Raw genomic sequence first — 23,447 nt, forward strand, 5'->3', positions numbered from 1 at the left:
ATCTGGGATTGTTTGACTAATAAGATAAATATGCACATTGTTTCTTGTAATACTTATGAACAACAGCATACTTGAAAATATGACTATTCATGATAAAACAAACACAACGTAAACAAACAAACCGACAATCCAAACAAGTAAGCTTTCCCGTCTGTCAGCAGCTAGTTGGTATTTTTTGGGAGCATTATGCCAGTGACCTACTTTTTTCCTTTATTATGAAGCACCATAACTTGAGGATTTCCATGACTTTTCTAAATAATATGCTAAGAACAGGAAAGGTATACATTGTGCTATAATCCATCACTTCAACCTGCTATTGGTGGACAGAAAATATCACCATGTAATGAAACTCACCTGGTGGGACTGGTGTGGCCTGTTTCACCCTGCTGTTGCTCTCCACCCAATCATCAAGCCTGTCTAGAAGCAAGAGCATGTATTTATAAGTTCCTTTGAAAGGGACTTCCTCATTCACCATACTATTATCTGAGGGCAGTCCACTGACTAGCTCTCTGGAAGTTTCCTGAGACAACAGACTTGGAACATATTTCTCTTTCTTCTCTATAAGGTCGTGGAGCAGCGGTGTAACTGTCTAAGCAAGTATGTGGATGTTTCATCATATTTAATTATCTGAATTCCGAGGCTGTTATATTATGATCGTTTATTAACCAATCTCTATAGGATAGGCTTACAATGATCTGGGTTTTTAGTTTTCTATGTCTGATGTGGGCCCCTCATACACTACCGTTCAAAAGTTTGGGGTCACTTAGAAATGTCCTTGTTTTCGAAAGAAAATCAATTTTTTTGTCCATTAAAATAACATAAAATTGATCAGAAAAACAGTGTAGACATTGTTAATGTTGTAAATGGCTATTGTAGCTGGAAACGGCGGTTTTATAATGGAATATCTACATAGTCGTACAGAGGCCCATTATCAGCAACCATCAGTCCTGTGTTCCAATGGCACGTTGTGTTTGCTAATCCAAGTTTATAATTTTAAAAGGCTAATTGATCATTAGAAAACCCTTTTGCAATTATGTTGTCTACACTGTATTTCTGATCAATTTGATGTTATTTTAATGGAAAAAAAATGCTTTTCTTTCGAAAACAAGGACATTTCTAAGTGACCCCAAACTTTTGAACGGTAGTGTAGATTCTGGTGATATAGCCTAGGCCCAGGTAAAGAACATTTGTTTTTGAGAGAGTGAGAGTGGGAGAGGAGAGGGATGTGGTCAGATTATAAATGGCCTATTTGGATGTCTCTTATTGACATTGGATTTCTTTACCTTAAAGGTCCAATGCAGCTGTTTTTATCTCAATATCACATTTATGGGTAACAATTTATCTACCTTACTATGATTGTTTTCAATGAAAATGGTGAAAAAGAAACAAATAGTTTCTTAGCAAAGAGCAATTTCTCAAGCAATAAGAAACAGCTCTTACACTAAAAGGGCTTATCATAATTTTCAACATTTCACAGTATTATTCCATGTGGAAATGTATATAAAACACAGAAAAATCATGTTTTTGACTGCACTGGGCATAATATTATCTACACAAACTCATCATATAAGCTGTGTTAGCTTTCTCTCTGCCGTAACAAGATGCTACGCCTAATATTGTGGATGTATCTTTTTGGCTCTGTGGCATTCTTTACCCGATGTCATCATTAGGAGTGAGTAGTGAAACGGATACGAGTAAACGGCAGTTCCTACAGTAAATTGAATAACAAAGTTTTTGCGTACCAAAAGCAGGGCAAGTATCGTTACATCATTACAGTATCACTCAGGGCATTGTGCCAGTATAGAGTGGCACAATGCCTTGAGTGCCCTAAGTGAATGCCACTCCTATGATGAGAACCAAAACAATTGTGCAATCATGTTTGTCAGGCCTGAAGCTTTTTTTGTGTAAGAGTCCAGTAAACAGTACTACTTAACCAGATCTGACCCTTTTTTTCAATTCCCAGAATCTTTGAAATAGAAGAGAAAAGCCACAATATAATATTGCAGTTTAGGCGCAATTTAGTTTTTGGCAGCAGTGTGTGTGCAAAGTTTCAGATTGATCCAGTGAAGCGTTGCAATACTGGACTATTTTGTATCAAGTCTGCCCAAATGTGCCGAATTGGTCAATTGATACATTTTCAAGTGCATAACTATAGAGAACATACAAAAATGATATGGTAATACAAATTGTAAGTTTACACACTCCAAGGAATGTCATACATGATGGATCATTAGCTTATACACTAACTTTCACACGTCTAGATGGACGGGCGGGGTGGGTGTGGAGCCAGAGACAGCAAGGGTTCAAACTGTAGAACCCAGTTCCTACATTTGAATATAAAAATTGATTTTATCAAACAAAATTATGCTACATTTTATCTCTGGGACCCTCAGGATGACGAATCAGAGCAAGATTACTGAATGTAAGTACATTATTTACCTTCAGAGGTGAATGTATCAAACCAGATGCCGTGATAAGTATTTTGTTGTTGTGCACTCTCCTCAAACAACAGCATGGTATTTTTTCACTGTAGATTAACAAGAATTTAAGCTTTCTGCCCATATAAGACATGTTTATGTCCTGGAAAGTTTGCTGTTACTTACAGTGGCTTGCGAAAGTATTCACCCCCCTTGGCATTTTTCCTATTTTGTTGCCTTACAACCTGGAATTAAAATTGATTTTTTGGGGGTTTGTATCATTTGATTTACACAACATGCCTACCACTTTGAAGATGCAAAATATCTGAAACAAACAAGAAATAAGACAAAAAAACTGAAAACTTGAGCGTGCGTAACTATCTTTATCTACCACCTTTTTCAGCAATTACAGCTGCAAGTCTCTTGGGGTATGTCTCTGTAAGCTTGGCACATCTAGCCACTGGGATTTTTGCCCATTCTTCAAGGCAAAACTGCTCCAGCTCCTTCAAGTTGGATGGGTTCCGCTTGTGTACAGCAATCTTTAAGTCATACCACAGATTCTCAATTGGATTGAGGTCTGGGCTTTGACTAGGCCATTCCAAGACATTTAAATGTTTCCCCTTAAACCACTCGAGTGTTGTATTAGCAGTATGCTTAGGGTCATTGTCCTGCTGGAAGGTGAACATCCGTCCCAGTCTCAAATCTCTGGAAGACTGAAACAGGTTTCCCTCAAGAATTTCCCCTGTATTTAGCACCATCCATCATTCCTTCAATTCTGACCAGTTTCCCAGTCCCTGCCGATGAAAAACATCCCCACAGCATGATGCTGCCACCACCATGCTTCACTGTGGAGATGGTGTTCTCGGGGTGATGAGAGGTGTTGGGTTTGCGCCAGACATAGCGTTTTCCTTGATGGCCGAAAAGCTCAATTTTAGTCTCATCTGACCAGAGTACCTTCTTCCATATGTTTGTGGAGTCTCCCACATGGCTTTTGGCGAACACCAAACGTGTTTGCTTATTTTTTTCTTTAAGCAATGGCTTTTTTCTGGCCACTCTTCCGTAAAGCCCAGCTCTGTGGAGTGTACAGCTTAAAGTGGTCCTATGGACAGATACTCCAATCTCCACTGTGGAGCTTTGCAGCCCCTTCAGGGTTATCTTTGGTCTCTTTGTTGCCTCTCTGATTAATGCCCTCCTTGCCTAGTCCGTGAGTTTTGGTGGGCAGTCCTGTCTTGGCAGGTTTGTTGTGGTGCCATATTCTTTCAATTTTTTAATAATGGATTTAATGGTGCTCCATGGGATGTTCAAAGTTTCTAATATTTTATTATAACCCAACCCTGATCTGTACTTCTCCACAACTTTGTCCCTGACCTGTTTGGAGAGCTCCTTGGTCTTCATGGTGCCGCTTGCTTAGTGGTGTTGCAGACTCTGGTGCCTTTCAGTACAGGTGTATATATACTGAGATCATGCGACACTTAGATTGCACACAGGTGGACTTTATTAATTATGTGACTTCTGAAGGTAATTGGTTGCACCAGATCTTATTTAGGGGCTTTATAGCAAAGGGGATGAATACATATGCACGCACCACTTTTCCGTTATTTATTTTTTAGAATTTTTTGAAACAAGTTATTTTTTTTCATTTCAAATCAATTTAAATTACAGGTTGTAATGCAACAAAATAGGAAAAACGCCAAGGGGGATGAATACTTTTTCAAGGCACTGTACAACAGTCATGCTAATCACATTAGCGCACGTTAGCGCAACCGTCCCGTATACGAACACCGATCCCATAGATGTTAAACAATAATGCTGATACTATTTCATCTTGTCTTTGCAGTCTCTGTGTGAAAGGGTGTGGCCTGACGCCTGCACCACTCAGCATGGACCCAAAGAAGAAGACTGTGTGGGAGAACCTGCGTGAGAAGACCAAGACCCAGTTCAACAACTTAAAGAAGAAGAAGACCCCGGGGAAACTGGACAAGAAGAAGCCCCTGCAATACAGGCGCAGTATGTCAGTGCCGGACCTGAGGTTTATTCAGGCTGAACCGTCTCCCGCAGACAGTACCTTCTCCACAGCCTCAGATGCCATCTTCTTTGGCAGCTCCTCAGGCTCCAGTGATAACGCCTCTATTAACTCAGTCCCTCTATCCACAGACAGGCTGACTGCAACTGATGCAGGCCCCTCAGGTAGAAAGACTGTGTATGATTCGGCCTTCATAGATAACATGAAGGTATCTGGATCTAGAATGAGTGCACCTGTGGAGACACAAACTCTTTATGAAGAATCAGAAGAGGAGGACATGGCGACCTTTATGGGCAGAATCCACATGCCATCAGACAAATGTAACACACCTGCAGAGAGATCTGCCTCTTCTGTTTCTTCTTCTTCAGCAGACAGAGTAAAAACAACAGTGGACAGAGGGAACCCACCTACCCAGAGATCAAATGCTCCACATATACCTATGCCCACACCAAGATTGACTTCTTCAGTGGAGAGAATTAATGTTTCTACAGAAAAATTGTTATTCTCTAAAGACAGAGTGGTCACTTTTAGGGAACGAGTGAGTGCATCTGCTGAAAGATCTGCTTCTTCTGTCTCAGACCAAACAAACCTGGTTACAGAGAGACTGGCTGCTTCCAGGGAGCGAGGGAAACAACCAGCAGAAGTGAGATGGTCTGTTCCTTCAAATCCACTGGACAGACTGAACATCCCTCCAGATAGATGGTCTCTGCCAGTGGACAGGGCAGACAGGATGGGTTCCCCGAATAGGATGGGCACCCCTGCGGACAGTGGGGACAGTTCTGTGTGTGGAACCCCGTTCGAGGAACAAGCCTACTCGTTCTGGCCCACTGACTCTGAGGACCTGGATATGAGGGAGCCCTCCCTCTCCACAAACATCAGAGACATCTTATGCAGGGAGCCCCAGGAAGACATTGAGGTCAGATACCACACTAACATTGTACTTTACAATACCCTCCACATATATACACTATCGGTCAATCTATGTAAAGGTAGGTTAAGTAATTAAATATAAACTGAAATCAAATTGCCCCATAAAAACAAAAATATAAATGCAACATGCAACAATGTCAAATATTTTACTGAGTTACAGTTGATATAATGAAATTAGTCAATTGAAATAAATTCAGTAGGCCCTAATCAATGGATTTCACATGACTGGGAATACAGTTTATGCATCTGTAGGTCACAGATACCTTTAAAAAAAAGGTAGGGGCGTGGATCAGAAAACCAGTCAGTATCTGGTCACCATTTGCCTCATGCATCGTGACACATCTCCTTCGCATAGAGTTGATCAGGCTGTTGATTGTGTCCTGTGGAATGTTGTTCTACTCCTCTTCAATGGCTGTGTGAAGTTGCTGGATATTGGCAGGAACTGGAACATGCTGTCGTACACGTCGATCCAGAGCATCCCAAACATGCTCAATGGGTGACATGTCTGGTGAGTATCCAGGCCATGGAAGAACTGGGACATTATCAGCTTCCAGGTATTGTACAGATCCTTGCGACATGGGGACGTGCATTATTATGCTGAAACATGAGGTGATGGCGGCGGATGAATGGCACGACAATGGGCCTCAGGATCTCGTCACAGTATCTCTGTGCATTAAAATTGCCATTGATAAAATGCAATTGTGTTTGTTGTCTGTGGCTTATACCTGCCCATACCATAACCCCACCGCCACCATGGGGCGCTCTGTTAACAACGTTGACATCAGCAAACTGCTCGCCCACATGACGCCATACACGTGGTCTGCGGTTGTGAGGCCGGTTGGATGTGCCAAATTCTATAAAACGACGTTGGAGGCGGCTTATGGTAGAGAAATTAACATTAAATTATCTGGCAACAGCTCTGGTGGATATGCCAATTGCACGCTCCCTCAAAACTTGAGACATCTGTGGCATTGTGTTGAGTGACAAAACTTCACATTTTAGTGTGGCCTTTTATTGTCCCCAGCACAAAGTGCACCTGTGTAATGATCATGCTGTTTAATCAACTTCTTGATATACCACACCTGTCAGGTGGATGGATTATCTTGGCAATGGAGATGCTCACTAACAGGGATGTAAATAAATCTGTGCACACATTTGAGAGAAATAAGCTTGGAAAGTTTCTGGGATCTTTTATTTCAGCTCATGAAACATGGGACCAACACTTTACATGTTGCGTTTATATTTTTGTTCAGTGTATATTCAATCAATAAAACACATGTGCCAGTTGAGAATCATTCATCGAAACTGTAATGAGCTGTGTTACCTGCTTGCCTCTGGCGGGGTCACAGCGGCGCTTTGCAGTGGCAAAGGATGTACTGCGAGATTGTTGCTTCTTGTCCCCCTCTGAGAATGTTTCTTTGTGCATGATAAGCATATGATTTCTCGTGGATAGGGCTATGTGTTTAGGTTAATCATGTCAAATGATCTGGATTTGAACCTTTATTTTAAGCCATTTCCAGAAATAGGAATTAGACCCAAAATGAATTGTCTGATAATGGTGCTGGACCATCTGACATAAAAAGAAAATGGGACAGTTTGATGAAAAGCTTTAAATAAAGGTTAAAATCGAGGTCATGCATCATGATTAACCAAAACACAGGGCCCTACTCATGGAGCTAGTTGTGCTGTGATAGGAGAGCTTGAGCTGGCCCAACTCTCTTAACCGTTAGGCTACCTGCCACCCTGTTTTTCATTTTGACCAGAGTTAAGAAATTAATAAGACAAATAGTTTTACAGTATTATATATTTTTTTAATCTCTGGTTAAAGATCGAGTTTTGACGTCCGTTCGAGTACTCGATTAAAACACTGTATAGCATAAAAACATGGTTAGAATTATAATTTTTATATTATGGATGGTCAGTCCTTGTATCCATAGAGAGCGGTTACAAAACAGAGGCGGGTGGCCTCTTTGTTATTGTTTCAATTAAAGATTCTAGCTTTAAGACAATGCTTCAGTGGTTCTTTGTCAGAAATCTCGTTGCAGATAGCAATTCGTATACTCATATAATGTATAAGCTGAGCAGAATAAACATTATTTTAGTAGCTCTTGTGCAGACCTGAAGCCACTTCCATTGTATTAAATGTAGATCTGTCTTATTACAAGGCCAGACATTGTTGAGGCCACACACCTGCCTTACTGGTTGCCGGTACAATTATAGTACCTGAGGTCAACAGTGGTCAACAACGTGACTGAACATGATAACATCTAACTTTGTTCCATACTTTGTAGATGTCTTTTTGATAAGCTTACATTTTTTTCTCCCATAGTTACCCAATGAGCACAATGATTTCAATGCCCAGCCCTTGCAGGGTCAATCAGGCAACAATGTGAGTACTGGACTTCCAGACCTTGTCAACAATAATGGACAACACTAAGGCTGTAGACTATAAAGCATCATATTAATGTGATTCCTTTCCTTGACAGGCTATGGCAGCAGGGGGCCCACCTGGTCCTATCCAGAAGTACCTCCTCACCGTCAACCTGAAGGAGGGCAGGAACCTGGTCATCAGAGACCGCAATGGTAAGTGGATGGAAAGAACCTGCTACTTCTGGAGGTCTACATATGGATGAATGTAATGTCTGAGGCATGCTGGGTATATTGATAGATACATACTTTCAACTTGAGAAGGAGTGTCTTATGCTGTGAGTAGGATGATGACAAAGCAATTCATCATATTTACTTTGTTGATCTTTATCTTGAACATTTCATCAAGAAAGTATTTTTAGTTGAAGCACATTACAAAGGGCCCATAACTGTGTGGAATGTATCTTTGACAGTGATTCCAGTTAGACCAGACTCTGTCGCCAAAACACACCCAGGAGCCTTCCTTTAAGGAAGCAAACCCTGCCCAACTCCATATGAGCAGTTACACTACAGAAAAGCTTACATGGGGTTGGTATATCTTAGATATATTTCTGTGACTTTGAAAAATATGGATAACTCGTATAGTGCAAAAGTGTGTTTTGCCAGCCAGGCTCCACCACAGTATTCTCAGTGGTGTGCTGAATAGATTGCGATGCACTCTGGCTGTTTCTTTGTAAACAACATGTGTGGAGAAACAAATTATGTGGTGTGGTTTTCATAACCAATGCAAATTTAGAGGCTATAATTGTTTAGTCAGTTGGAGAGTTCATGCAATGTTTCACTGTTACTGTTAAATAACATTTTCCTGCCACAAATAACAAGCTGCCACCTGCTGGAGGTTTCCTAAAATACATCCTAAGAAATGTGGTCCTTTCTACTGTAATTCATAGTGTTCTGAACACGTGAAAGGAAATCCCTGATCTTACATCACAATGGTTGGAAATGTTTACTTATGTCATACTTATTATTTTGGTCTGTATAGGACAGTAGATGTTGATTTGTTGGGATGTCATATACACTGGTTATACAAAACATTAGGAACACCTGCTCTTTCCATGACATAGAGACATAGTGACCAGGTGAATCCAGGTGAAAGCTATGATCCCTTATTGATGTCACTTGTTAAATCCACTTCAATCAGTGTAGCCAACTTGAGAAGCACTGGAGTCAACATGGGCCAGCATCCCTGTGGAACGCTTTTGACACCTTGTAGAGTCCATGCCCCAATGAACTGAGGCTGTTCTGAGGGCAAAAGGGGGTGCAACTCAATATTAGGAAGGTATTTTGTACGCTCAGTTTATGGCATTCCGTTATATACTGCAGATAAGATACACAGGGCTTGTGGAATACTACTGACTGTTTGGGGTCTGTATGCCCAAAATGATTGATTGTTATATTTAATATTTGCTGGATATGAATTATCTAGTCTCACCAAAATACAACTAAAATGTTTCTCAAATGCATACATACATTTTTCATTTCCTCAGTCATCTGCCCATTCTCATTGTGGGCTTGTAGGGATGCAATGCAATTAGTTTGGGAAGCAGTGACCTCACCTGTCCATAGACTGAATTGCTGTTTGAAAGAAACAACATGGCCTTTATTAATTTTCCTCTGCGATTGAAAACCAAACATCTCTGGAACATTTTGTTTATTTTATGAACATATCAGTTGGAGGTTTTTGGCTGAATTTCAATCAAACATTTTTAAAACTGCAATCTTAAATTCCACCTCTTTGCCTGACTGACCGCTGCTGCCATATGTAGGCTATATTATTTTCTCTATGTAACCCTCAGCTTGTGCTAAGGTTTCTTATGTGACTGTCGCCGTGGCTTCACTAACCTTGTCGTCTCGGGCCACAGCTCCCTGCTAGTTGAGAACTTACTTTTCCTGACAGGATGTCACAATGATGATGATGCAATCCCCATACGCCCCCTGCCTCTCCACTGTTTGCCCAACAATCAACACGATGCCAGAGATCCACCAACACCATCCACTGTCATTACATATTCTGAAAGGACCCTCACCACCAGCCACCAGCCACCAGCCACCAGCCCCCACCTCTCTTTTTTGTTCTCCCCTTTTTTCGCGGTTAATTTCAATGGTCACCGTTCTGTCACACCAGAGCTTTTCTCCTCACTGGCTGCCACATTCTCCTCCTGTCAAGTTGCCTGGAGGTTTTCCTGTCAGACTGGCAGGGCGGAGCTGCTGTGGGTCCTGCCTGCTTTTGGGAGATGTTCATTTGGAGTCGGAAGCTGACAGGTCTGACAGCCCATCCCCACAGGGCCTTTGTCATGGGATTCAAGCCTCCCTGCAGGTTCTCTCAAGCACCCTTTTATTCCACCATACAAATAAAGGCATGGGACTGGCTTTCATTTTTCAGCCAATCTTCATACCATGGCTGAGACAAAGACGCCCCGTCCCCCCACGCCACCACCAGGCCGACTTTCTTAACAGGCTTGGGAGATTAACACCGGTTGCTCCTGGTTTCTGGACTTTATTTGCTGGTTGCCTCATGCTGCCGAGAGTTTCTTCTTTCACAATTAAACAGATACATCCCTCTGTTTTCTTAAATAAATGTGGGGTGTACCTCCTCCCTGCATATCTCAGTCTCTCACACAGCTCTTTGATATACAGTTGAAGTCGGAAGTTTACATACACCTTAGCCAAATACATTTAAACTCAGTTTTTCACAATTCCTGACATTTAATCCTAGTAAACATTCCCTGTCTTAAGTCAGTTAGAATCACCACTTTATTTTAAGAATGTGAAATGTCAGAATAATAGTAGAGAGAATTATTTATTTAAGCTTTTATTTCTTTCATCACATTCCCAGTGGGTCAGAAGTTTACATACACTCAATTAGTATTTGGTAGCATTGCCTTTCAATTGTTTAACTTGGATCAAACGTTTCGGGTAGCCTTCCACAAGCTTCCCACAATAAGTTGGGTGAATGTTGGCCCATTCCTCCTGACAGGTTTGTAGGCCTCCTTGCTCAAACACGCTTTTTCAGTTCTGCCCACAAATGTTCTATAGGATTGAGGTCAGGACTTTGTGATGGCCACTCCAATACCTTGACTTTGTTGTCCTTAAGCCATTTTGCCACAACTTTGGAAGTATGCTTGGGGTCATTGTCCATTTGGAAGACGCATTTGCGACCAAGCTTTAACTTCCTGACTGATGTCTTGAGATGTTGCTTCAATATATCCACATAATTTTCCTTCCTCATGATGCCATCTATTTTGTGAAGTGCACTAGTCCCTCCTGCAGCAAAGCACCCCCACAGCATGATGCTGCCACCCACGTGCTTCACGGTTGGGATGGTGTTCTTCGGCTTGCAAGCAGCCCCCTTTTTCCTCCAAACATAACGATGGTCATTATGGCCAAACAGTTCTATTTTTGTTTCATCAGACCAGAGGACATTTCTCCAAAAAGTACGATCGTTGTCCCCATGTGCAGTTGCAAACCGTAGTCTGGCATTTTTATGGCGGTTTTGGAGCAGTGGCTTCTTCCTTGCTGAGCGGCCTTTCAGGTTATGTCGATATAGGACTTGTTTTACTGTGGATATAGATACTATTGTACCTGTTTCCTCCAGCATCTTCACAAGGTCCTTTGCTGTTGTTCTGGCATTGATTTAAACTTTTCGCATCAAAGTACGTTCATCTCTAGGAGACAGAACGCGTCTCCTTCCTGAGCGGTATGACGGCTGCGTGGTCCCATGTGTTTATACTTGCGTACTATTGTTTGTACAGATGAATGTGGTACCGTCGGGCGTTTGGAAATTGCTCCCAAGGATGAACCAGACTTGTGGAGGTCTATAATTATTTTTCTGAGGTCTTTGTTAATTTGTTTGATTTTCCCATGATGTCAAGCAAAGAGGCACTGAGTTTGAAGGTAGGCCTTGAAATACATCCACAGGTAAACCTCCAATTGACTCAAATTATGTCAATTAGCCTATCAGAAGCTTCTAAAGCCATGACATAATTTTCTGGAATTTTCCAAGCTGTTTAAAGGCACAGTCAATTTAGTGTATGTAAAACCACTGGAACTGTGATACAGTGAATTGTAAGTGAAATAATCTGTCTGTAAACAATTGTTGGAAAATGACTTGTGTCATGCACAAAGTAGATGTCCTAACCGACTTGCCAAAACTATAGTTTGTTAAAAAGGAATTTGTGGAGTGGTTGAAAAACAAGTTTTAATGACTCCAACCTAAGTGTATGTAAACTTCCGACTTCAACTGTATCTAGCTGGGGAGGAAGGTGTGTGTGTCTGTGTGTTCTAAATTGTGTGGATCTGACTTGTTTCTTGTGTCATATATATTACATTTTGTAAGTGTTTTTTTATACAATTGTTATGACACCCATTTGCAAGTAGGATTTTGCCTAATATCATGACTGATTGTGTTGATAATCTGATAATGCTTTTATTTTCTGAACCTTCCGTTTTGTTTTTGAAACTCTAGGTAAAAGTGATCCTTATGTCAAGTTCAAACTGGAAGGGAAGACAATTTACAAAAGCAAAGTTGTGTATAAGAACCTGAATCCAAAATGGAGCGAGTCCTTCTCCTTCCCCCTGCAGGATCGAGAGCAGGTTGTTGACGTGAGGGTGAGTATCACGTTGATCTGTTTTTTTTACTTAGGTTGTCTAAGTAACACCTACACATGAACGACAATGTACTTATATTGTCATAAAAGTGACAGATTGACACTCTGATCATGTCATAGCTATGGCCTGCATAGGATACAAAACTGGCATGCAATATTAGTTAATTGTTCCAAACCTGATTGACATACAGTAACTGTTTTTATATTGAGTATGGTGTTTATAATTGTTGCAGGTCTATGATAAGGACCTAACCACTGATGACTTCATGGGTTCCAGCACGATTGTCATCAGAAACCTTGAATTAGACAAGTGAGTAATACACATGTAGCTACTAATCACTCAGCCTGTGTATTATCTAGTAAACTGCAGTACTTCTTGTCTCTGTCTCTCTCTCTGTCCAGGACCGGTGAGATGGTGTTGAGTCTGGAGGACCCCAACAGTCTGGAGGATGACATGGGGGTCATCGTCATGGACACATGCCTCACTTTTAGAGACGCTACTATCAAAAGACGTGTAAGCCTCATTTGATTGGAGTCTCTATAGAATGTTACATCTCTAATTTTCAATGTCAATATTTTCAATATTTTAAAATGTTCCTGAATTTTTTTCTCCTTTACAGAAATGGCACCAGAAAAAGAGGGTAGGATTTTGAAATGTCTATTTTGTACTGGTCTACTTTCTACTTGCATAATTTTGTGGTGTAAATCTAATTCTAAAATGTGTTCAATGTCAGTATCTGCCAATGTCTATTGCTAGAATAGACATACAATACTAGACCTACTAACAGTATAGCCTTTACTTTAGTCAGAGAAATCCAAATATGGCTGATATTGTGCCTGATATCCAGCAGCAGGGGGCAGTAGATCACTGTATTATATATGATGATCATAACAATGAGCGAAGTATAGTCCCAGGATCTTTGTTTTTGTGCATGCATTTTCAACCTTAAATAATGTATTTCGTAAACATGGTTTCATAGTTAACTTCCTTGTCACAGTGCCAATGACAAGTTGCATTTTCTATTTGGAATTGTGTAGAGTCAAGTGTCAGACTAAACAATGCATTACAAGTGATCTAAACATGTTAACATCATATCTACATGTTGACTAAGCACAGTTTGGAGTAGAGCCCTTAATACAGCTCTCTCTTTTGAAGCATTGTGATTAAGGCTGAAATTGGATGCAGTTAGTGTTGTTGTGTTTTGGACTGGTGCTCTTCTCATTATGGTGCTTGTGGGTTTATTCTCACACCTATTCTGTCACGGTTTACTAAGCCAGAACCCAGAAGCAGACCAGGACAAGGTACTTTGAGACAAAGGTGAGTGTTTATTTAGTAGATTCCCGAGTGAGGCTGAATAATCCAGGGAACAGAGCGGGTGGCGTGGATGGGTTGTTGAGGGTGCAGTGGTAGGTCCAGTATGGCTCGGCAGCCGCCGACCATCAGGCAGAGGTTGGGTGAAGGTTCCGGGTGAGAGACTGCAGACAGAACAAAACGGAGGTAAGTACACAGCAAGTCAACAAGGTGCAAAACAACAAAACTAACGCTAGATGTTCCAAGGCTGATACACGGACAAACATACTGTTCATGGCTAACGATCCGGCAGGAACTGGATGTTAGGCCAGAGCCTAAGAAGGGTGATGATCAGGACCAGGTGTGCAGATTGCTGATGGGATGCAGGTGCGGAAATCAAGAGAGCTCCCCGGAGCGTTCCCGAACCCTCGGGAAACTGGAGATCGTGAACAGAAAAACTAGTCACCAGACAGAACCCGACTCAGACTGCCGGGATCGTTACATATTCAGTCACTACATCTGCCACTGTTTAATCTCTCTCTAAATCTGAGTTTGATGTTAAATAGGTAAGAAATAAAACACAATTCACATACCCATTGTATGCTCTGCAGATGGATAAATGGACAGACAGAAAGAAAATGTGGAAATGTTCATAAAATCATGGGGCAAATTTACACTCTCATTTTGCAGAGGCAGATGACAGTGCCAATACATTTTGGTTGCCGCATGACAATGTTAATGTGATGTTTGAATTCATATTTTTGACAAATATGATTTCTCTAAAATACTGTTCCATTTGACACCTATCCTGGTGGCCGGGACTGAGCGCTAAGCTCCTAGTCATTCTTCATCTCCCAGTGCTATTCCTCACTCCTGTTCACTCTCAACACAACTACCACAGAGACAGTGAATGGCAACTGCCCCAGTAAAACTCTGTTTCTGTGCTTTGCGTGATAGTGTTTCTGTCTGGAGGAGGCCGTATGGGAGAGAGGGGGGGCTGGCTCTGCTGTTCGAGGCACATTGCCAGTGTGGGATGCCGAAGATTCGCGAGGTTGATAATTCCCAGGCATAGCGGGCAATAACCCAGATGTTAGGATGTAATATCACAGCTGTGGATGGACAGAGCCGAGGTACCAGCCAAATGGACCTAGGTTTGAGCTCATCCTGGTCGTCCCCATGCTGTCCCACCATATGGAAGCAATCGCAGACCCCTTTTAGGACCAGGAATAGACTCTCTTTAGGGGCCACTTACAGTTAAGTGGAATTGTTTTATTGGCCGCTGAGATAGAACTGTGTCCAAGATAAACACTTGGAATGACTTGGCCGGGCCCTGCTTTATGTCGCTCCTCCACTCCTCTGTGTTCCTTCCTCTGTAGCGAGGAGAGGAGGGGTATTTATTGGGCCGAGCAGCGCTGTGCCGTGGTATTCCATGTTAATGCAGGTCCCTGAGACCAATGTACAGGCTTTGATCCCCAGCGGCCTGGTCCCAGGGCTGCGGTGTGGGTGGAGACCCTGGAGAGAAGGGGAGAGGAGATGGGAGGGACGGGGTGACAGGGGAGCCGTTTGAAGCTGTGCCGGCCAGGGCAGCAGAGGGAGACAGAGTATCAAAGAGGCCAGAGCAGATTACAGCCCTGCTCTTTAATTAGTCAGCCCACACAACCTCTCTCTCTCTCTCTGCTGTTTGTTTTGAAAGAGACAGCCTATCACTGCACAGGCTCAAGGGAACTTTAACACATGGACACGTATCAAGGCCTGTTTCTCCCCCTCTGTCTCCCGCTGTGCCACGGCAGGACTGTTGGATCATTTTGGAGGGGCTGTCCTTGATGTCTCAGTGTTCTGACATCCTGGATATCTTGTTCCTTTCACACCCTAATAGCTGATTTTAGAGATTTGATTGGACAATTGAGATAAGAGATATCACTGAAGACAGTCGACATTTCGGTTTGGGATTTAGTGAAGAATAGTCCAGTGTGTATGCTGTATAAATCACTCCCAGGCTGTATGTACATCCATGCATAATTTGCTGATGAGAGGGTTGTGTGGTTGGATTGCATCATTACTCACTGCTGCCTGCTGTCTCCTGTGCAGTATGCCAAGTGTCCTGCCTCCCCCCACTCTGTCTCTGGGTCTGTGATGAGTGGGACTGTCACAGCCAGGGACATCTGGCTGCTCTGCTCTGCTCACTGACGTTCCCTCTCTTCAGGAACCTCTCCTCTCCTCGCTGGTGTGGCTCTGCTGCTGTCACTGGAGATGGGCTAATGTGCACAAACAGAGAGAGGGTCTGGAACCTAGCGGAGTCCTACAGTACTTTCATGCAGTCCATAGATGTAATGAGGTGCCAGACTTGAGGGGCAGGTGAATGGAGTGGGGTAGCCACTCAGAGAGTTTTGTCATGGAGGGTGTCCTAATGCAGCTGTGTGTCCATGTTTGAGTCTCTTAGGGAGGCCAGAACCAAAAGGGGGACCAAACCCAGCCCCAAGATAAGGCCCAGTCACAGCACTCGGCTGAGGCCACCAAGAACAGCCAGCTGTGGAGTGGAGTGTTTGGTATCACTCTGGTAGAGGGACAGGACATGCCTGAAAATGGCCAGGGGGACGTCTATGTGCGCTACAGGCTGGGAGAGCAGAGGTACAAGAGCAAGGTGAGCTTCTTTCTCTATCTAGCAATTTCTCCTTGTTTTTTTTGCTTCCTCCCTTCCTTTTCTCTTCCACTACCCTTTGCACATGCTCTCCACCCTCCTTTCATCCCCCACTTTCTCTCTCTCTCTCTGTCTCTCCCTTTCTCCTTCTCTCCCTCCCTTTCTCCCAGCAGGTGCCTGTCAGTGGCTCACCTCCACCTTGGCTCACTGGGGCATTGCAGAGCAGCTCATTAGACTAGGTATCTCTGCCACTGTACAATCTCCCCACTACGCTCTCCTTCAGGTAGAGGGCTTCACTATGCTTCACTTGATTTGCATACCCAGCATGCCCTGCTCATCTACCTCTACTTGTTGGCCTCCCCCCTGATGATTCCGCAGTGCGCCAGTCTTGTGTTCTCATGTCATTTCTCTGTAAACCTCTCTGGTTTTGTTTCGGCTTGTTTGTTGAACAAAGCTAATTCTAATTGGATGCTGTCAGTGTTTACGATCCCAGAGAGGAGGCTGAGGTGCACTCACACAAAAAACCCTCCTCTCCTCTCCCCCGCCCCGTCCTGGTCGCACTGAATGAAGACTTAATCCACCTGTCATGTAGTCTCTGCTCACTGTGACACTGCATTAAACCTGACACTGCTCCACACCAGGCTCTGTGTGTGTTTGTGCCAGTGCCCACTCACACTACAGTACTGTATAAGCACTCTGCTCTTTCTCTCTCCCCCAGAACCTGTGCGTTCAAGCCAACCCTCAGTGGAGGGAGATGTTTGACTTCAACAAGTATGAGGACTGTCTGGAGCCACTGCAGGTGGAGGTGTTTGCTAAGAGAGGCAGGAAGAGCGAGGAATCCTGGGGAATGTGAGTATTGATTTGCTTGATTCTGATAGTTAGTGTTGTTTTTGTGGAATGACTGCTGTTCTTTCAGATAGACATCTGCATTGCTTGCTGTTCTGGGTTTTAGGCTGGGTTTCTGTATAAGCACTTTGTGACATCTGCTGATGTAAAAAGGGCTTTATAAATACATTTGATTTGATTTAATTTTGATTCTTATTAAGCAGTGATATTGAAGACTGATCCCATCTTTATCTAGGTTTGAGGTGGACCTGTCCAGGCTGCCAGTAGCCACACAGCAGCTCTACACCCACGTCCTGGATGAAGACAAGGGCAGGCTGGTGTTCCTGGCCACCCTCAACCCCTGCTGTGGGGTGTCCATCAACGAAATCAACAAACCTCCCCTGGAACAGCCAGACGAGAGGGACCAAATACTGGAGAAATATGTTAGTACTTTTAGTGACATATTACTATTTATTCATGCCACTTTTGACATTTTACATGCTAGAATTAATATAAGTGCTACTAGCAGATAAGTAAGTACATTTCAAAAGCTCTCTAGGAATACTAACTTGCATTAATACATTTAACTAAGACTGTTTGTATCATTTTACTTTTGCAGAGTTTGAGGAACTCTCACAAAAGTTTGAGGGAGGTTGGCTTCCTTCAAGTCAAGGTTGTCAGTGCCACAGATCTCACATCAACTGACCTCAATGGTGATATATCACTCCACTTTTAACCATTACCGTTTTAACTGGTTAAGATGTATGGCTAAGTTCATCTACAGATGTATGGCTAAGTTCATCTACATTTGCACACACATTTTAACACAGCTTTGTTCTTTCTTTGCAGGGAAAAGTGATCCATTCTGTGTACTGGAGCTGGGGAACAGCAGGCTACAGACTCAGACCCTCTACAAAACACTCAACCCTGAGTGGAACAAAGTCTTTACATTGTAAATGTGTTTTTACTTGGTCTTATAGTGTACTTTGTATACATTGATGCAAATTAATGTATTCCTTCAAATCTGGACTAACTGGTTATCTGTTGACAGCCCAATAAAGGACATCCATGATGTTTTAGAGATGACGGTCTTTGGTGAAGACGGAGACAAAGCCCCTAACTTTCTGGGCAGAGTGGCCATTCCATTACTCACTGTAAGTTGGGGATCCTTGGATTCATAATGGGCTTATAGTTCATTCACTGACATTGACAAGTCGTAAAACATGTAATGGATCAGAGAAGGGCTATTGATTGTAATACATTTTCCAACGCTACAGGTTCAGAATGGACAGCAGGTCACCCGGGGGTTGAAGAAAGCGAACTTGGGGGGTCCGGCCAAAGGGACCATCTCACTGGTGATGGAAGTCCACTATAACCCAGTAAGAATTCACTGGCTGATTCTAGCCTAGCTAATGCTCTTTGACAGATGACCCAATCATATACCATACTCACTGTATACTGAATTTTCCCATTGCATTGAGTTTCCTTTTGGTTTTGGATTGGATTTGTCTTTGACAATTTGTAATATCTTTCTCAGGTTAGAGCTGGCATAAGAACCTTCAAACCAAAAGAGGAAAAGTTCCTGGAGGACAACCCAAAATTTGCCAAAAAGGTTTGTTTTAGCAATGAATTTTAGGCCTATATAATCTAAAATACATCATTTATACACATAAAGCATGGTAGATACAGTTTGTTGAATGAAGGAGTGAAACGTGAATACTGGAACATGTCCCTCATATAACAGAAACAAAGCTGCCACAGGCAAGCAGCATCAAAGCTTTGATTGGTCATAGTCTAACTAATTGGCTTTATTGGCTCCAGACATCAAACTAATAAAGCCATACAGTAGCAAATAAGGCCTTGAGTAAACCTGAATAAACCTGCTTATGAATCATACACATAAAGCTTTTATCAAATCATGCTAACTGCCATTTGCCATCTGATTTTCCCATTAGGTCCTTGCCCAGAATATCTACAGAGTTCGGAAAATCACCATGGCAGTGCTGCATACGTTACAGTACATTAAAAGCTGTTTTCAGTGGGAGAGCAAGCGACAGAGTATAATAGCCTTCCTGGTAAGTCATTGCCCCATGTTAATGAACTAGCGCTAAGCCTTGGGCTGTGCAAGTGGTATCTCTGTCCTATTTCACTGCAGAACATTTTAACTCTTTCGTTTGTCTATGTGAAATAGATGATGGACATTATGGTTAGTCAGGTATACGTATCTAGATTCTTGTTACTGTTTCTCAGTCACATGCTTCCAAAGAATCGAAGCTCCTGTCTTCATCTCCATTTTGCATTTGAAAGTAAAGTAGAAGATGTGCTCTATCCTTTAATTCAAACCCCACTTGTCTTCCTTCAGTGTTCTTCTGGCACTATGGCTTTATGTGAAGGGCTTCGGTTTGGTCATCTGACTTCCTGGTAAAGCCCTCCCCCTGGGGACGGTGTTCGGAGGATCACAGTCTCTGCTCTTCTGTGTGGAGGAGGATTGACAGTCGGCCTGGGAGATTTGAACCTTGTATAAATGTCTCTGTTTAGCAGTTTTAATGAGGCGTTGTGATCTATTGCACTAAGCTGAAATAATCTTTATTTCACCCCATGAATTCCCCTTAAAGCACATGTAATGTCATGATTAAGAGCATCCTCTTGCCATAAACCCCTGGCAGCGTCAAGTCAGGGTGAGGAAGCGGTCACAGACAGATCCCTGTCTTCACAGCCTTCATTCCTCTCTATGTTCTGTCTCGGGGCGACGTGCATTTCATACCTGGTGTATTCTATAAACCCTGCTCACTGATCCTCAGGTGGATATCCCCTCAGGCAATGGCCAGGCTCACCATATCAGAGCCTATGGTACAGGTATGGACACAGACAGACAGACAGACAGACAGACAGACAGACAGACAGACAGACAGACAGACAGACAGACAGACAGACAGACAGACAGACAGACAGACAGACAGACAGACAGACAGGAAGGAAGGTAGAGTATATTGTATGCAGGCGCATAGACAGATAGGCAGAGACTGGGAGGGAGAAAGGCAGGTAGTCAGCCATGCGGGCGGCCAGGCAGTCAGGAAAGCAGGAGGGAAGGCGAGCTGACAGGTGACAGGTCAGCGGGATAGGGCCGTCTCCTGGCCCCCACCTATAATTAGATGCTGTGCAGGCCACCAGAGTGTGGTGGTCTTTCATTTTCACTTATACTACACCTGCTGTTCAAGACCAGCCCACAAATAGGAGATCTGGGGAGGGAAAAACAGGGATTACTCTCTGGCATACCTCTGCCAGAAATTTGTACATTACTGTAGTATACATAGATCTAAATATATATACTGTAAGTAGATAAATGTTTTGTTGATTTTGTATATAAGCACAGTGCTCCTGTTGAAAGTAAGGACATGTTTTCCGTGTGTTGTCTTATCTTCATTGTGAGGAAGATCGACAGTTTGGTACCCAGGCAGTTCTATTTAGAGACAGACACACTGCAATAGAGCAGTCTGGCTATCTGCAGTCCACTGAGCCCTATGGCTTCCTCTGGAATGAGGTGTGCTTCCCAAAGCGCTTGTGTCAAAGGTGTCTGCTGAGACTTGCCTGAGGAGAGAGTGAATCAGCCTGCTGATAAATAAGTAGTGTTTATCACCCACTCACCAGCAGATAGAGTTAGACCGGAGAAAAGTTCTGATTTCTAATCAGGCATCGCATCCGCAACACCTCACTGCATGATGAGCAGCAACAATTGTAGCCTGAATATGGCCTTCGGATCGACAGTCAAAGAGAACTCCTGGGCGTGAGTAAAAACACAGACAGACAAAATCCTTGCCATGTGAGACGAGAGGGCAGCTGAGGGGCCTTGACAGCCATTACAAGCCCAGTGGCGTACCACTACACATGCTTGTGCCCTGGCCCTCAGCGGGGTCAGCCACAGCACAGCCACACTAGGGCCACTCCTCCTCACAACAAGTCCTCATTTGCAATTAAGTTTGTGTTTGGAGCTGTCTGAAGCAGCATGCCACCGTGTGCCTTAATGAAAGCAGCTCCCTCTCCTATATTTATATCTTTAGGCGCTGGTAATAAGGTAACTGATTCAGACACTGACAGATGGCCTCTGCTTGCCTCTCAGATGTGCATAATTAGAAGACGGTCTGCTCTTTTCTACAGCAGCACTCTGCCTCTGCTTCTCCGGCTTCTCAGAATATGCCGCTAGGAACGGCTGCAGTGTGGGCTCAGCCTTTAATATACATTACAATACATTATTTATCAGCCAGCTAGACCATTCCTGCTGTATTACTCCATATGCATCCTGTAATGCATTACCGCTGATGTGGTTTCATCCCAGGACTGTGGGATCATTCGCTAGTGCCTTACCAGGAAGCCTTAGCCACCAAGCTGCTGTAAGTCCCATAGGCTAATACTCTGACCTGCTCACAACATGCAGTATACATTGCTGCTCAGATGAAGCAGTCAGTTCAGGGAATGTGGATCTTCGTGTGTGCATTATAAAATACCTTTTGGTATGTGTGAAGTATTTTTAGTTTGTATGAGAGATTTGTCTGACAAGAAGTACACTGCAATCTAATCTCCCATGAGCTGCATTGGCAATGTTTTGCCCCTTTGGGCAGCATCAGGTCTGGTCTATGTTAACAGAGGTATATAAACTATATATTAGATATATAAACTTCTCAGGCACATAACTTTTCCCTGTGGCAATCAGAAAAGTATGTGTTCTGAGTAGACTATTTAAATTGGGTATATAATGTACACTGTTTTGAAATCAAGATTGATGGCTCATCAGGCATTCTGCTGCCATAGAGTATTATAATGTGAAGAGGAAGCCTCGAATAAATGCAAACTTCTGCAGCACTGTAATGTTTTGCAAGGCTAGAGGTTACTGATTCTGATTGCGTAATCTCCTTCATAAGTGGAGTCTATACTGTTTGAAGTTATACCTTGGATTTTCCACTTGTAGGTTTGTTTTAAAATGGGTACTTTCTAATTAGGTCATGTTAAAATAATCTTTCTCACGCATAAAAAATTTTTCTCCTGCAAAGCCTCATAAACGTCCTCATCAGTGAAGGGAAATGCAAACAATAAATTTATATTTTTTTCAGTGCTTGTTTATGCTACAGTAATGAGCCTAGGAAGTGCCTTTTTCTAAAGTTTGACAATGACATGTTCCCTTCTTCTGAGAGAGAGAGCGTGACAGCTACAATCTTCATAAAATAACTCCCTTTTAAATGTGCTTCTCCCCAAGACTGAGCTAGATGAATGTGCCATACGTCAGCAGCAACGGAGGAGAGAGGGGTCACCCAGAGTTCTTTCCTGCAGACATTTTCAGTGCCTGTAGATGGCGCTATAGCACTACTGAACTATGTAGTGTAGAGCCTGATGGGAGATCACTTACTGCTCCCAACTAGAATCCTTCATGGGAAAAAACTGTGAAAGTGAAATCCTCCATTCTGTTGATCCACTGGACCAACAGAACAGAAGTTTCTCAAACATGCTAAATGAGCATGTATTAGCCGGCCATATTAATCTGTTTCAGAAGTTTAAAGTTTAGAACAATTTTGATTTAGAAGAAATTAATGTAAGTATGAAAAAGAAAAGGGGGTCATTAACACTTGAAAGCTGATTTTGAGCTTTGCTGTCATTAGAGCGCTTGAAGTATTTCAGTATAATTAATATTTTAACATATGAGCTAGTCTTGTCTGTCAGGAGTTCTGACTAGAAAGAAGCCTGTGTACCTTATGTGAGTATTTGAACCGTTTTCTTTTTGACACTGCCAGGTAGCAACTGTTTTAGACATCATTTGACAGCCTGTGAAATGCTGATTGCCTCACATCACAGACTGTAAAGATGGCATTTGATGAATGTTTTATGCAGTGCAGCTGTAAACACAGTTGGCAGCTGCCAAGGCTTCTTTTTTGGGCTGATAGAATCCTTGTCTCCCAGATGAGAGCAGGACAGGGTCAGATCTGGATCCAGTGGTCCCGGGGGACCACCTGTGAGGTGCTGCTGCACCCGCCCCCCTACACGCCGGCCGGGGCCATTACCCAGAATACCAGGACGGCCAGGATCAAAGGCATAATCAGCGCTGTTATAATTATTCTAGTTAACACCGTCCCCCAAAATGACATGTTTGGTGAGCACTGATCTGCTCCATTTTGGTTTACTGCAATGCAGTAATGCAGTATGTATGACCAGAAGAGTGTGAGAGGAGTGTAAAGTCAAACTGCGTAAATGCCTGAGAAACTTCCTCTTGTTCCTTTCTCTGCATCTGTTTTCTTTCTGTTGA

At 42.9% G+C, this 23,447-nt stretch overlaps 1 protein-coding gene across 1 annotated transcript in view; it reads left to right on the forward strand.

Annotated features, from left to right (window-relative positions):
* The first annotated feature begins 493 nt into the window (after positions 1 to 493).
* The window catches only part of LOC121531894 (multiple C2 and transmembrane domain-containing protein 2), a 44,224-nt gene continuing 21,270 nt past the window's right edge, over positions 494 to 23,447 (forward strand). The window contains exons 1-17 of the mRNA XM_041837437.1: positions 494 to 597; positions 4,255 to 5,356; positions 7,700 to 7,759; positions 7,857 to 7,953; positions 12,263 to 12,405; positions 12,638 to 12,714; positions 12,807 to 12,918; positions 13,025 to 13,045; positions 16,136 to 16,336; positions 17,052 to 17,182; positions 17,415 to 17,601; positions 17,778 to 17,871; positions 18,008 to 18,110; positions 18,210 to 18,312; positions 18,436 to 18,537; positions 18,696 to 18,770; positions 19,114 to 19,233. Of these exons, the coding sequence (XP_041693371.1) occupies positions 4,298 to 5,356; positions 7,700 to 7,759; positions 7,857 to 7,953; positions 12,263 to 12,405; positions 12,638 to 12,714; positions 12,807 to 12,918; positions 13,025 to 13,045; positions 16,136 to 16,336; positions 17,052 to 17,182; positions 17,415 to 17,601; positions 17,778 to 17,871; positions 18,008 to 18,110; positions 18,210 to 18,312; positions 18,436 to 18,537; positions 18,696 to 18,770; positions 19,114 to 19,233 (2,685 nt within the window). The 5' untranslated portion in view covers positions 494 to 597; positions 4,255 to 4,297. The remainder of the gene's footprint in view (positions 598 to 4,254; positions 5,357 to 7,699; positions 7,760 to 7,856; positions 7,954 to 12,262; positions 12,406 to 12,637; positions 12,715 to 12,806; positions 12,919 to 13,024; positions 13,046 to 16,135; positions 16,337 to 17,051; positions 17,183 to 17,414; positions 17,602 to 17,777; positions 17,872 to 18,007; positions 18,111 to 18,209; positions 18,313 to 18,435; positions 18,538 to 18,695; positions 18,771 to 19,113; positions 19,234 to 23,447) is intronic.

The sequence above is a fragment of the Coregonus clupeaformis genome, chromosome 19, assembly GCF_020615455.1.
Source record: "Coregonus clupeaformis isolate EN_2021a chromosome 19, ASM2061545v1, whole genome shotgun sequence".
Taxonomy (NCBI): Eukaryota; Metazoa; Chordata; class Actinopteri; order Salmoniformes; family Salmonidae; genus Coregonus; species Coregonus clupeaformis.